The sequence below is a fragment of the Merops nubicus genome, unplaced genomic scaffold (genome assembly GCF_000691845.1).
Source record: "Merops nubicus isolate BGI_N331 unplaced genomic scaffold, ASM69184v1 scaffold13107, whole genome shotgun sequence".
Classification (NCBI taxonomy): domain Eukaryota; kingdom Metazoa; phylum Chordata; class Aves; order Coraciiformes; family Meropidae; genus Merops; species Merops nubicus.
The window spans coordinates 380-15,423 of record NW_008618388.1 but is presented as its reverse complement, the minus strand read 5'-3'; the positions used below and the strand labels follow the sequence as shown (position 1 = coordinate 15,423).

The 15,044-nt window shown below is 42.3% G+C and overlaps 1 protein-coding gene across 2 annotated transcripts; it reads right to left on the bottom strand.

Moving 5' to 3' along the window:
• Positions 1–1,578: 1,578 nt before the first annotated feature.
• Positions 1,579–10,578, bottom strand: NUDT5 (nudix (nucleoside diphosphate linked moiety X)-type motif 5). 2 transcript variants are annotated; one of them, XM_008943437.1, is made up of 9 exons: positions 10,380–10,578; positions 6,733–6,800; positions 5,558–5,610; positions 4,759–4,866; positions 4,159–4,254; positions 3,375–3,476; positions 2,956–2,964; positions 2,198–2,251; positions 1,579–1,921 (listed from the first exon to the last, which is right to left on the bottom strand). In XM_008943437.1, exons 1-9 carry the CDS (start codon positions 10,506–10,508, stop codon positions 1,812–1,814), a joined length of 729 nt encoding a protein of 242 aa, XP_008941685.1. In that variant the 5' UTR covers positions 10,509–10,578; the 3' UTR covers positions 1,579–1,811. The 2 variants fall into 2 exon arrangements, with proteins under 2 accessions (XP_008941685.1, XP_008941686.1); XM_008943438.1 differs by lacking the exon at positions 2,956–2,964 and having other exon boundaries at positions 1,812–1,921; positions 3,366–3,476; positions 10,380–10,482.
• Between the last annotated feature and the right edge of the window lie 4,466 nt (positions 10,579–15,044).

Genomic DNA, 15,044 nt, shown 5'->3' with positions numbered 1-15,044 from the left:
TTAAATCTGAGTTCAGATTGCCACATGCCAGTGTTCTTGATAAAATTTATTTGTATCCTATATTTTAGCTTGATTTTTTTTTTTTATACTTTTTTTAACTTGCATTTCCCCATCGTTGAACTCAGCACTCCTCATTCCTTTGTGGTGTCTCCACCCAGGCGCCTTTCTTTTAGCTCCAAGGGTGGACAAGCAAACATTTTACTGGAGACTGATACTCATCTCACCTGTGAGCTGGTTCTGTGGTGGGTTTGCTGCATCACAGGGCCCGGGGCAGGTTGGATTTTTGCCCTTGGTGCCTGTGGAACAGCATGGCAGCTGCTGTCGCGCTGCCCAGTCAGCCCCGTAGTCCTGTTCAAAGATGTACTTGTGAAATCTGTGCCACTGAAACTTCATGTCCACTTTGCTTTCGTGAGTCTGAAGAACAAGGCCTGGTTCCTAAAGCAGTGTTCATAGAAGGGAAAGGGGGGGAATCTGCTGAAAATTTATTTATGTTGTCGCCCTTTGCAGCGGCAATGTAACAACTGTAACATTAGACAATAAACTTATTTAATTAAGCTCTTTCCCGTGTCTTATCTGTGCGAGATGTAATTCAGATGCGGTTTTTGATCATTTCTAACATGCTTTGTTGGTGAGGCAGGTATGGCAGGCTGCTTTCTTTCTTCTCTTTATCCTTTCTAGAGTATAATTCTGATCAGTTTTTGGCAGCCTTATTTAAAAAACAAATCTCAAGACTCCTGCCCTGAAAACCACTGAGCTTTTCTGCTCAGCTGTAATCAGTGACTTTTTCCCTTTGATTTCATGTTTTGATCTCTTCTGTCTTCTTTCACACTTGAAAAGTAACTATGTGTTGTTTGTGAAGGTGAAAAAACCTTAAGTTTTCTGCTTTAGCTCTAAGCTAGGAAAGTCTTCCTCATTATACACATTCATCCAACTTCACTTCAGAAGCAAGACTCTGATATTAGCAGAAGTTTGTTGCTAAGCTTGGATGCTAACCTTTAAGCTGTGGTGGTTGTTTCCATAACTAGCAGCAGCTGACTGTGTGCAGGGACATTGAAGGTTTGTTTGCTTGGCAGAAGGTTTACCTAGAAGTGAAGAGACTGAGGGAAGGTGCCCCACTCGGATGGGTCCCAGGGAGAACTGCAAGGCTGTGCCATCTTGGGGCATGTAAAGCCATACCTTAAACAGAATCCCCTGGCTGGGTCCTGCACCTTTTGGGTTTGCACCAGTGGCTGTTTTGTTGTTACAATCATCATTGCCGGAGTATGTATTTTCTTTGATGAAGCAAACCCACAGGAGAAGGAAGCAACATCTTCAGGCCTAAATCATAAAAGGACATTCCTGGCAGTGCAGTTTCAGACCCTTCAGCCAGTGTCCCTGCGCTCTGCTCCTGCTCCTCTCACAGCCAATTACTGATCGCTGTTGAAATGCTGCTGCTTGTGAGGGAGGGCAGGAGAGGATCAAGCTCCTGGTGCCTGCCTCGCTTTGAACAGGCACTGGAACACCACCAACTGCAGTGAAGCGTCTTCCTGATACTGAAACACAAGTGCCATGATGAATATAGTGAGAAACAAGCCACTCTGAAAATTAAACAGCATTTTTATTGTGATTATTCTGTCAAGGCTTAATAGACTGAGAAGTTAAAGGAATGCTTTTTGTCAGTCACAGAATTACAGTTAAAAATATCAGAATCATTCCAGCAAATACTTTTGTTTGCTCTACAAGTAAAGCAAAGGTCCTTCAGGACAAGTTAAGTTACAGATCTAAGACTTCTGAACCGTGCAGTTTTCATCTAAATTTCTCATCCTCTAGTTTCAGAACTTCATAAAAGGAACTTGGAGCGGTTGTTCTGCTGCGCGCTTCAGGGCCAACGCGTAAGTGTAAACCCTGGCATCCACTGCAATGTGTTCCTCTGCTATGAGTTCTGGAAATGGGAAACAAAATCATTATGAGATGCTGTTGAAACTTCTCATCTACAGAAATTTACATCCTTTACTAAAAGGAAGCTGTATGGCATTCCAGACAGGAATTTTTAATGCTAGCAAGTAGTGCTCTCACTAACTGAGAACTGGCCGTGTCTCTCGCAGCTTTTTGTTCAGGATCCAGTATTCTAGGATGAGAAATGCCACCAGGAGCTATGAGAAGCTAAGCATTTTGTGAAGCATCCATTAGTGTATTTAGTATGTCAGAAAGCTCTTACCATCAATTCTCTGCAGTAGGTCGTTCTTTGGAAGTGAAATAACTTCCACAAATTCTAGGAGAGAAGAAAAAATGCTATGGACCTTTACATCAGTGAACAGTACAGGAAGTTGCCTCAGTCTCATTTCTTAAAATTCAGAGGGGGAAACAAAATGACTTAATGCTTATCGGCATCCAAAAGCTGTGAGCCTTCCTGTACCACAAAAGACAAATTAAACTGGGGAAGGCAGTGACTGGGGTCATTAAAAAACAGGTTTGGCAGAAAGGTACTGGGAGAGAGTTGGGAAAAGCAGTGTAGCTGATGGTACAGAAGGCAAGAATCCTTCTAAAAGGAGACCTCCTGAGAATGGAAAATCCACTGCTGAAGCAGACTTTTGTTTGGGGTTTTGTACAGTAATGGATTGTAGATGTGTTTGAAGGCCAAAACAACACAAAGGGTTTGTTCTTGCTGGATTTGTGCTGGTTTACACCTCCCTTGTGTCTTTGAACTAGTTCTCTTTGGGGCTTGATCTACAGCTGCTGTGGATTCAGTAATTTGTATTTCCCCTGATACTGACACTATAGGTGCAATAATTGAAGATAATTGATGCAATAGTGCCCCAGGGGAATTTTCATGTCTAGGCCAAAGTCAACCTCATGCATGTTTGATAAGGGTCAGAAGATTAACCAAGCCCAAAGAAAATCCGGTTTTAACTGACATTTCCTAATTAGAACTTGCCATACGAAGATCACCCTTGACCTTACTGTTACAAAACGTACCTCCGTCATCTGCAAATAAAAAAAACAGAAAGTAGTAGTAAGTGAAGGGGTTTGAAATACACTGAGCTTGGCAACTGAAAAGCATTTTGATAGCTGACTGATTGTGAGTGACACTGGTTACGGCCAGGGTCAAGCCCTGGATGAACCATGTTCACAGGGACCTCTGGCCCTCACTGAAGTCTGGCACATGAATGTCTCATGCTGGATGTGCCAATACCTGACACGTAACATCCAGTGAATTTAGGAAAGTGAATTTAGCAAAGAAACACATCTCCTTAAAAAGACTGCACGGTGTGATTTGAAAGACATACAGCATTTAAATCAGCTGGGGCAGAAGACATGCAATTATAAGGACAGTTCTTTTCAAGCCATTCTTTTTGCTATCCTCAGAATTTTCAAATAAATGGTACGAAACTCACCAAGTTTTTGCTTAGGTCTTGTGTTCTCAGCCTCATCTCCATTAATGACAACACTCACAATGTGTGTTGTGCTGTTTGACAAACCTGGGTCCAAGCAGAGAGCTGCCAACAAGCACAGGCAGAGGTTAATTTTTCAAAAGCAGAAGTTGGGCACCTTGACATTTAACAAATGCTTTCACAGAGATGTATCTGATACAACAGCACAACATAGTGACCTCGCCTTTCTACCTCCTCAAGCTTTATCATCCTCATTTTGCTTTCATCTTGTTTTATGTAGGAAGCATCAGATTGGCAACAGCCACGTCCCAAGGCTCTCTGGATTTACTCCAATTATTCTCTCCTTTCCAGCTGGAGAACCTGTGTAGGGTCACCTCTCCACAGCTCATACCAGGGGGACCTCCACTCAGGCTGCATCATGCAGCTATTGTCTCCTACCAAAGTTCACAGATACTCTTCACATGAAGTCCAGCAATTTAGACCTTTATACTAAAATGCCAAACCACAGGTGGAATAACTGGGTTTTATGTAGAGCATCTTGATAGCCAAGTTTTCTCCTATGGACAACAAACCTGTCCTTCAGTTCTGTGTGTTTAACAGAAGTTCAGCAGCTGCCTCATCAGGGACCAGTCTCGCTGGTACAGCCCTGGGACACTACTCTCAGCTAACTGGTGCAGGCCTTTCTGCACAGATTTTTCCTTAGGTTTAGAGCATTTTAGACATTTAGAGTACCTGTCAAAGACATAATTAGCTATAGGTGGGAAAAATAATAGTTAAAAAGAAAGACCTGGAGTACATTCCACGACTTCCCCCTTGTACCCGGTCTCCTCCTCCAGCTCCCGCAGTGCAGCACTCTCTGCAGTCTCGTTTTCCTCCATGAGGCCTGTGAGATAAATACACACTAGCACTCACCCAAAATACCCACCCCGAGGTCTAATCCAGCTTTATGGAAGAGGTGAAATGTCCTCGCTACTCTACTTTACAGAGGGATAAACTGAGTGTTAGGAAGGACTCCAGTCCCTGGAGACATCATGTTGCTGCCCACATCTTCACCTGATTACCTACAGCAGCATGCGACCTTCCCAAGGAATGGCATTCATGGCCTCATGAGGGAAAGAAGCCAAATGCTTGGAGTCTCAGAGGAAGGAAGAGTGGAGGGAGATGAAGCCTTCTACCACCAGACTGCTGTGCAAAATGTCTCCATCTGCTAAAATGAACTCGTGCTGTATTATTGTCAAATATTCCTGTTTCTGAATAGCAGACTGGGCCACAGAGCTCACCGTGGTTTTCTGGTTAGAGCAACTTCATTAAGACTGACACTTCAGCACATCAAAACACACCTAACTGTCACCCTTACGTGTCTCAATTCAATGTCCCAGCCACTTACCTGCAGGAAATTCCAAGCAATAACCATTAATTGGGGGCCTGAACTGTTTCACTAGGACCACACAGTCGTAGTGGAGAGTTCTCTGTAGTACTGCTATCACTGCTACACCTACCAAAAGCAAAGGAAGACACAAGTTACATAGAGTTTGAGTACAGCAGAAAGTGAGCAGTTAGTGCTAGTTCTGGAAAGGAACCTAAGCACTGTTATTCTGACCATTAAGTATTTAGATGCCTGCTCCAAAGTCCTGAATGATAGATTTATGCTTCTTATACATGGTGAAGCATAGAAGGCCAAAGTGGGATCTTCAAAGTACCCCAGCAAAGGAGAGGCACATGTACCAAGCAAGACCAAGCCTCAGCCCACCAAAAGCTAGGGAGGGGCTCTCTTGCCTACAGAGACTGTTTGGATGCCACTGAATGGAACTCTCCCACATTCCTTTCAGGGCTGAACCATGTCCCTTTTGCACAAGGAGAACTTTGTCCCTAGCCTCTAACAGCAGAACCAGTTCATTGGTGTGTGGGTTACTCTGTATCAGGTCATCACCAAGTCCTTGAAATTGCTCCAGGGTTCTAAAGTGAATACAGTGACCTTGGGGAAACACTCCTACCAGTAAGGTCCTGACTTGCCAGCCCTGAAATTAGGCTGCTGTTAGCTGAGGGGCACAGCAGGCTCAGCTGAGCTGCTGCTTCCACATCCTCACTCATTCCGAAATTGATCGGCTCTAAGTCTGCACTGTCAGTTTACCAGAAGAACTTTCACAGAAAAAAACCTCAAACAGAAGAAGTCACCAATGTCTTACCATCAGCTGAAACACCCTTCTTGTTGCCAGTACGCTTTACAGTTTCCCAAGTTCTGTTTAACACAGCGAAAAGAAGAAAAGAATATGTAAGTTGTCTCCTACCCTTGCTACTTCCATTTAGAATCAAAACGTACCCTCAGGCAGTGAGACCCCTCAGAAAGGCCCCGGCTCAGGCAGGCCCTGTCATGCACTGGCACTACAAAAATGTCCACAGTATAACCTTGTTTTGCCTACTTAAAGGAGGGAGAGAGAAAACAGGTAACTAACGATCACTAAAAATAAAGGAAAGATAAATGACTGCTGCAGAACAGGCAACTCCTATAGAAGTCATCCTGGAAATGTGCAAACTATAGCTATTTATATATAAACCACGTCAGATTTTGAAAGACAGCTTTGTAAGAAGGCCACGTGCATTTGGTCCTTTACCTTGCTTTTACATAAGGTTTATAGTGCAAGTTATTGTGAACTCTCAGCTCAGTTACCTGAGCACACAAGGAGCACACAGGCAAAGACGACCAAAGCTTCTCTCTCAGAATAAGCAATGGGCTGAGCAAAGCCCAGAAATCCTCCAGGAAAAAAAATCCTTTCACAACAGTTCAAATTTTTATTTTTATTTTTTTTAAGGATACTTTGCTAATGTGTTGGGAGGCACTAGATGAAGCAATCAGTGCAGAATCTGACACGTGAAGGGGAGGGAAGTAAAGCTATGTTGTCACATCTAGATACATACAGTAGAACTAAAGTATACAAAAGGAAGGGGCAGGAGTGACATTACACAAGAGGACAGTAATTTGTCAATAGTGTGAAAGATCCAGCACCATCAGCAGGGAAAAAGGAGCCCTTAATGAAGAGCCAGAAAAGCCATGGGATGGACTATCTGACCATCAGTCTAGTTGCAGAGCTAGAACTTGCTGACAAGGAGCAGGAAACACAAAGTAAACCAGGGTCCAGTGTGCCCAAAAGGATTTAGGAGCCAAATTTGATGCCAGATGCTAGCACATCTGCTAGGGTAAGACTTTCTTTCTCTAAACAGTATGAACCATAAAGGAATTGCAGAATGAATGGATCTCCTCTCTGCTGAGTGACAGGTCTGTAATGCTCACACTCCCTAGCCTGGGGCTAGTCAGTATGACTGGGAACACTGCAGGAATCCAAAATGCCAGCCAAACAATTACCTGCTTTTACCAAAGGGATCGGTGTAAGTTGTTTCTTCAAGCTTCAGCCATTTTCTTTCTACAATTACCTAAAATAAAGAACACTTTGTTAAATATATTGTAAGATTAAGCCAAACAATATTTGGAGGATAAGGGGAGAAACAAAACAACTGCTTTTGGATTCTTTTGAAGACAAACTCTAAGCATGAATGCATGCAGGAACATGAAACAACATTCCTGGAACTCAAGGGGAAAAAAACCCATCTAAGTTCTTGAACTGGAATACAAAATAATATGAGTAACTTTTCTTAACGTGGCTTTTATAAGCAAGTTTCAATGAATTCAGTGTGATTTTATGAACTGGAATGTCCTCATTTTTTTAGAAGAATTTTGCAAAGGTCATGTTTCAGCTGAAAAAGAGTCACCGGTCTGCACAGATTTTGCTTTACTGGTGATCATGAGGACCCACTTATGAGAGAGCACAGCCCAAGAGCTGAGACTGAAACCCAAACTCTTCTGAAATGTTTCTTGCTGTGGTCTGACTGAGGCCTTGTGTAGCTGCTGTTTTCTGTAACTGCCAGCACTGATACATACCTGCCTGTTTAGGATTCCTGAGAGCTGCTGATTGAGTGCTTGGCGTTCACATTACTACAAAATGTCTTTTCTGAGCTAAACAAGTTTATTTTCCCTGTGATGTTTCCTCATCTTTTATGTAATTCCTTTAAAAGGGAAAAATCCCTAGGTATTGGCCCAGCAGTTTACTCCTTTAAATGTAACTTGTATTTTAAGCTTTGCTAAAGGCTTGTCTTCAGAATTCTGTTTCAACTTGGCCATAGGTCTGAGTACAGAAATCAGAAGTAATCAGTAAGATGAACAAATCACTTCCTATTGTCTAATGAGACATGCCACTGACAGCAAGGGAGCAAACATCAGCAAGGGGAAAAAGGATCTGGGAAAAAACCCACAACGTTAAACTGCAGCAAAGGATGAGGCCAGGAGGTCACTGGTGTGGCTGGCACACTACAGTCCTCCAGAGCAGCACAAGGAGCAAACAGGGCCCCTGTGCCCATGTGGATCTCAAAATTAAAAGTGAGGGACTCAACAACTAAAAAAAAGAATATAGAGAAATTAAATGTAATAGATGATGCAGCTACAACTAGAGTATAGAAGCAGAGCAGAGCACCAGCTGGAGGCAGAAGGCAAATCAGAAGTGATTCAGGGGTCCAGTAAATTATAACTGAGCGGGTTGAACTCACATAATTCTTACAATGTGTTCCTCTGAACAATTGTTTTCGTAGACAATTGAAATAACAATGGTACTGCTATGGTTGTAAACGTGGCTACATGTATTTTACATGTAGGATTTTTGGCATTTCTTTTGGAAAGTGTAACATTGCCACCTAAATGGAATCAGAAAAGGAGAACTATTGTGTTCTCAGAAGGGTTTTCTAATGGCTTTGGAGTCACAAAAAGAACAGGAAAGGAGGCAATGAAGTGTATTATAGTCATTACAGGTACAAGAAGTAATTCTGTTTGGAAGCATTCAGGTATATCTTAAATAGCCTTGTATTCCCTCCTAAATCACTGCAGAATTAGAGTACTGGAAGATCCAGAAGAGAAACAGATGAAAAACCATGTTGCACTGGTTGCCCAAGGAGAGGAATATATATACTTCAGTTACATAAACACTCCCAAATGTTTTGTGTCAATGAATATTTTTAAACATTGCAGAGACACAAAGGACTTGGTTATTGATCATGATCCCATACTCCTGCAGCATTCAACCACCCTGGCAGATCACTACCCCTGGCACCAAGTTATTGTTTGCTAGGCAGAAAGGGGGAAAGGCTGAAATCAGAACTGTATCATTGTCCCCAGGAATCTCAGAGCAAAAAAGAAATCCCTAGTCTGTAAGAAATTAGACCTGTCCAAGCTCCAAAAAGACTCCTGCTAAAAAAGTTAAGTTTTATGTCTACAAAACAATGTCAGACAGTGTCTTGTTTTCAGTCAGGTATTCTTAACTACAGCTTTTGGCCTCTACTTTGTCATGGCACATAAAGAAAAAGTACTATAGGACATGTAGCATAAATATTTACAGTGGGAGTGGTTCCACAATCTAGTAAAGTAAGACGAAGCACCCTTGCTGCTAACAGCCTACAGGGTGAGAAAACTCTGAGGGTGCCAAGGTTCCCTAGAAGATAACTCTGCCACTGGCCTCCTCGGGTGCACCATGAAAACCTGAGGAAGCTGGCCCAGAATCACAGCTTCTGCTTTGCCAGATCCCCTGTTTAGGGCCTAAGGACACTTTGCAGGGTGTGTTGTACTTAATTTTAGGAGGAGTTATTTTTACTGCTTTATCTATTTGATAGGAAAATAACATCTGCTTTTGCTTATAACAGCCTGACCGCGAGTTCCCAGAAACACAGAGAAGGAAATAAGATCAGCTGCTGCTTTCATGGAAGAAGATATTCCAAAGTCAGGCCACATAGTTATTGAAGAGTTACGGAACCTCTTTTAATACAAAGGCCACGGGCAGAAGCATGGTAAATACTCTCTGGTTTTTTGGGTGTATTAATCCCATCAAAAAACTAAATAGCTTAAAATATGCAAGATCTAATTCCAAACTTCCAATGACACAAAAGAGTACAATATTATAAACCACAAATTAATAATAATTAATAAGAGGCATTATGAAAATTAAAAAAAAAAAGGAAGATAATATGAAAATATTACCTGCAAAACCACAGGTCTTAATAGAAAACCTAAAAAGCCTACAAAAATTAAACTCTTTATGCTTGAGAAATATTCATATTAAAAAACCACACAAGGGGAAAAGCCATAAATGTAACTCAATAATGTGAGCCTCTTCTTTCCTGGCAAAGTTTTGTACTTTGAAACCTAAAGAAATTGCAAGACTGTGTTCATTCCACTGAAGGAAAGCTGGATAAAAGAAACTACATTTGCGTTGTAACAACAGTGTGAGGCCTGCCTTTGACACCAAAGATTAACTTTAAAGGATTCACTTAAAAGAGAATACAGGCAGTTTAAATGGGGGTGAAAGTGCTTCTAATAAGCACACAGAAGTAACCCCAAATTCCCTCCTCAGGACCTGGTATCTTCTGATTCTGTGAAGATGCGAGCACAATATCTTTAAAAAAATCTTACTACCTCCTTACTAATGTCTTTAGAACAGCAATTATCTCAAGTCAAACAGTTTCAGAAAGCATCAAAGAAGGAAGAATCCTAAATCTTAAGGCAAATCTTAAGTAAGTGTATCATCATCTTAAAGGAACAGAAAACAAGGCTGAGTTTCAGGATCCACCAATTTGTAGTCTCTCAGAGGTAGCAGCATTATTTCTGAACACTGAAAACAACCTGAACAAACAATACAAGAAACAGCTGTAAAATAATAACAAAAAATGTTTAAAATAACACAACACTGTAAATATCTCTCTTCCCATTGATAATTCCTATGATTATTTCAACACAGAGAATCCCACTTCCTTTTACACTGTCTGACCATCAGGAAGACGTGTTTTGTCTGTTGAATAGATTTTACAGCCATACAGCATCTATAGCATTTCTTACTCTGCACTCACAAAGGGTCTGACAGGTCTCAGAGAACTGTTATTTAACAACAAAATGTGTCAAAACCAAGCATGTTATACCTCTTCTTTAAGGACGAATTGTTTAGCAGTTTTGGGAACTTCTGTGGGTGTCTCAGCTGCCATTTTCAGGAAAGTCAGGCTTTTCTCCTCCTGGGCAAAGTCCAGATTACTATGAAACAAAGTCAACATTTGCTTTCAGAGTAAAGTTAAAAGGTTCATTTCTGCATTTTAAATTAACAAATAAGACCTGCTGGAGAAAGTTAGGGACGTGTGATGGCAAGTGCAATTCCACCTGAGGGTTGCAGAGTCAAATATGGAAAGGAGAAGCGGAAGTTTGGGTCAAATCCCTGAGTTGCATAGTTGTAATAATCCTACGAGCTGCCAAGCAGCTCTGCTGGCTAAAGACAACCTCCTTAACTATTCAAAGGTCAGACACACATAGACAAAACTGATCTGGGTCAGTTGAACTGTTTCATTCTGATCTGGGTGAAATGCTCTGCCAACACAGCATTACCAAAATAGGACTATGCATTCTACCCTCAGAATTGAAAAAAATCTTACACCAAGAGGACTTCAGGGGCAAAAAATGCTCTTGAGAAAAACCAGAACTAGAACTTACCTCCACCTTTAACACAGCACAAATAAACCCATGAATGACTCAATCCTTCCCGCCAAAACCAGGGTCAAGAAGTGACCTGTGTGTCACAAGCCTGGGTGGCACGTGGAGCTAGCGTGACCCAAGCCCACCGGCCGCTCTCACTAGGAATGACGTGGCTAAAACTGCCAAAGGCAACTCAAGAGTATGCCCAGCACAAGGCTCTGCACCTGCAGCTCAATGCCTCGGCCCCCACCCACTGCTCCCTGAGAAGATAAGGCTGTCCACTCACTCCCTCAGACCAGCTCTAGCTGAAAGGGACAGCAGGCAGCAGAAAGATCTGGTGCATTAGATTCACCATTAGTCCCCTCACCCCAGAGCTATGGGCAGCACTGTCTGCACAGAAACTCTTATTCCAAGGAAGCACATCTCTGATATTAAGTTGTAATACTGAAGTCCTGAAAATCAGCATGAATCATATGCAAAAAAGACAATGAAAAGAAGCAAACCAGTTTAAACATTAGGAGAGATGAGATAATATTAAAGAGCTCTATCATTCTTAGCATTGCTGCTTGTAAACTTTTCATACAGTCAACAGGAATGTTTCTGTTCCCTTCAGCCAGGGTTTAATAAATAAGGCTCTGTGGGGTCTCCAGCACTGAATGGGGCCAGAAGCAAGAGCACACTTGCTCTGCCATACCCAGCTTGAGCACTTCCACTTTTTACTTCACCTTTACCCTTTCATGGTAACACCTACTGCACATTTGTGAAACCTTTCAGAGCATGCAGCAACAATCAGCTTTCTTATATATTAGATTTGCATTTAATTCCACAAAGTAGTTCCAAGCAACAGTCAGTACACAATAACTGGATCAAAACTAGAGTACATAAATCCATTTCTTCAGGAGGTACACAGAGCAGGCTCTGTCTATTAGAGAGTCTTGTTGGATCAAATGGGTCATAGCAGTCAAATGTTCAAATTGGTTTTATGTAACTTAAGTCCTGAAAAGGAGCCCTGACTTACTAAACCAAATCCTGTTCTTTCAAAAATATGTTCTATAACCCTTTCTTAAAGCAATGAAGCTCCACCTTAAAACCATGTAGGTTTACTATGTACCTTACTACTACTTGTAGGAAAAACTGTTCCAGAACCTCACTTGCTTATCTTCCAGTTTCTATCCCACATTAGTTCAGTTAGCTGTTACCCATTTGCTCTTGATCCAGCAATGCCTCCATCTCCCCTCACTTAGGATTCAAGAGCAGTAGCTGAACACTGGCCACAGTCTCTTGCTGCAACTATAAAACACAAGATCAGACTTTCCACCAGACATACGCAAAAGAAACGCAGCCCAGCAGAGCAGTTCCAGGAGGCTCCTGGTCACCCAGAGCAAACAGTCAAAGGAGGCTCTGAGTATACAGCTCTAAAAATATAAACCCCTCACATCTAGCTACAACAAAATCATCTCCTATGTTTGGAAAGAACTGTAGCCTTTTTGATCAGCAATATAAACACACCAAGGGAACAGATATTGAACTGCATCCTTGCTAAACTTTTTTTCTCTCTGTGATCAGGCTGAAGAAGTCTTCCTCGTTCAGTCTCCCCTCAGAGGAAATCCTGTTCCACTGATCATATTAATCCTTCTGTGGAAGCCAGCAGGTACCAGTGTGTCCTCCTCAAATGCAGATGGCCAGAATTTCACCCTAAATCCCACAAGCAGCTACATTTATCATTTGTGCTGATTTCTAATACCTACAGCAGTCACAAATACCAGCTAGAACCTGGTCTCCTTGCAGAAGCTGTTTTCAACACAGCTTGCTCTCTTCTGCAGGGGACAGATTCAAGGCTGGCTTGCAACTTCAGATAACAAAAACCAAGCCACTGGTAATTACTGGTGTGGATTATCACTAATACCTAAAATAGGTGAAAACAAGAGAGAGACTGGTCTATCTCAGCCTCTGTAGTTTCGATCTCCTCCACAAGTGGGTGCAATAACTCCGTGTACCAGTGACATTTTAAAAAGTTTCACCAAAAATATGTTTTTTTCCAAATTCACTTTACTGTATGGAAGTGAGAATTTCTGCTGCTAGAGAGCTGCAGTACCACTTGGTTAAACGAAGGCTGCAACTCTGGTGTCTCACATTAGTCTTAGTGACAAGGGTGTCAATGCTTTTTGTTTAAAACCAACATCAGCCACAACAGAAAATTAAACTCAATGCTACAATGTTGGGCTTCCAAAGCCCGGTGCAGGTTTTGGAATAGACCTTCTCTTGCAGCCCTCAGACAAGAAGGTTCTTTTATCTCATAAAATTATCACTGCATCATTTGAGTTAGAAATGCAACACAGCTCACACAGTGGCCTGGGAACCTGCCTATCTGATTTAGGATTGCATGAACTCTATGAATACAGATTTTTAAGTTATCAGTGCACTTTCAAGAATATGCCAAAGCGTCCATGCTTATCAGACTCCTTAACAGGAATCAAAAGTACCTGAACTATACATTAGGAAAAATAAAAAGTTTTGCTTGCTTCTACTTTCTCTGACGATTTTTGTGGCTGGTATCCCAGGCTGTTTCCAACAAACCCTGCTACTTGTTCTATTTATTTCAGCTAGGGCCAAACTCAGTCCTGAAAAAGGCACACCATTTAAAAGAGGTGTACAGGGGAAAAAAAAAAAAATGTCACTTTAAACAAAAATAATTTTAAAAAGGTGTCACTTTATTCCCATTGCTTATTCTTGTATTGAGTGGCTTCCTTTCAAGGCAATACCCAACCATTCTACACTTCCCAAATTATCCTTCCAGGAGTTAAAATCTGAAGCCAGCAGAGGCCTGTGAATCAGCTCAGAGTAGCCAAGCTACCAGGGCTTTACAGTAACCCACCCAAGTCATGATAGATGGATTAGCTTTTCTAAATCACTTCAAAAGATTTTCTCTGATCCAAACTACACATTCCAGCTGACTGCAACCAGATCTCATGGAAGCTCGGCAAGGGTGTCCCAGGGCAAGCTCAGGATAAAACAAAATACAGGCTTTCTTATCAAGAGTGTGCCAAAGGAACAGGGGCAGCATTTTACTCATGATTTAACCAGCAGCACGCCGAGATCTGTGTGCTGAAGGTAAACATCTCTAAAAACTCCTAAGTGGCTTTGAACTTGTGACCATCAGGCAGTGCACTTGCAGTTCAGCATTTTTTCTGTGTTGTTATCCACCTTCCAGACAACTGATATGTGAGAGGGCCTGGGGAGACAGCCTCAAATGGCAGATGAGAGCATCTGAACCAAGCACCACTTGGAAACAACTCAGCCCTCCACACAGGGGACACAGGCACAGAGACAACAGCAGAACCACAGAACTTAAAAAGAACACATCATTCAGTTTTTACTTGACTTTCCCCAGAATGAAATAAAATGCAGCCCTTCTTGAAGGAAGAAAGTTCTGTTGCTGTAGAGCTCTGCTAAAAGATCACAGAATTGTTTAGGTTGGAGTGGACCTTTACGAATATTGAGTCCACCATTAACCCAGCACTGCCAAGACTAAACCATGTCCCTCAGCACCACACCTACACGTCTTTCAAATGCTTCCAGAGATGGCAACTCCACCACTTCCCTGGGCAGCCACTTCCAGAGTATGACAACCCTCCAGGTGAAGAAGTTTTTTCCCAATATCCAATCTAAACCTTCCCTGGTACAACTTGAGGCCATTTCCTCTTGTCCTATTGCTTGTTAGTTGGAAGAAGAGACCAACCCCCACTTGGCTCCAACCTCCTTCCATGGAGATGTAGAGTGAGAAGGCCTCTCTTGAGCCTTTTTTCTATGCTGAACAACGCCAGGTCTCTCAGCTACTCCTTGCATGACTCGTGCTCTAGACCTATCGCCAGCTTTGTTGCCCTTCATTTGGACATGCTTCAGGCCCCTAAATGTCCTTCTTGGAGTGAGGGGCCCAAAACTGAACCTGGTATTCGAGATGTGGCCTCATCAGTGCCCAGTACAGGGAAACAACCATTCCTCTATGCCTGCTGGCCCCACTAGTGCTGATAGAAGCCAGTTGGCCTTCTTGGCCACCTGGGCACACTGCTGGCTCATGTTCAGCCAGCTGTCCACCAGCACCCCCAGATCCTTTTCCACCAGAC

Bases quoted from the DNA above. Each gene is read 5' to 3' on its own strand.
- NUDT5 (XM_008943437.1), bottom strand. From the start codon at position 10,508: ATGTTGACTTTGTTTCATAGTAATCTGGACTTTGCCCAGGAGGAGAAA. The intron at 4,867-5,557 runs GTAAGACATTGG...TGCTTTTGGTAG, and splicing joins GAAGGGTGTTTCAGCTGATG to GTGTAGCAGTGATAGCAGTA. The intron at 4,255-4,758 runs GTAAGTGGCTGG...TTTATCTCACAG, and splicing joins TTGCTTGGAATTTCCTGCAG to GCCTCATGGAGGAAAACGAG.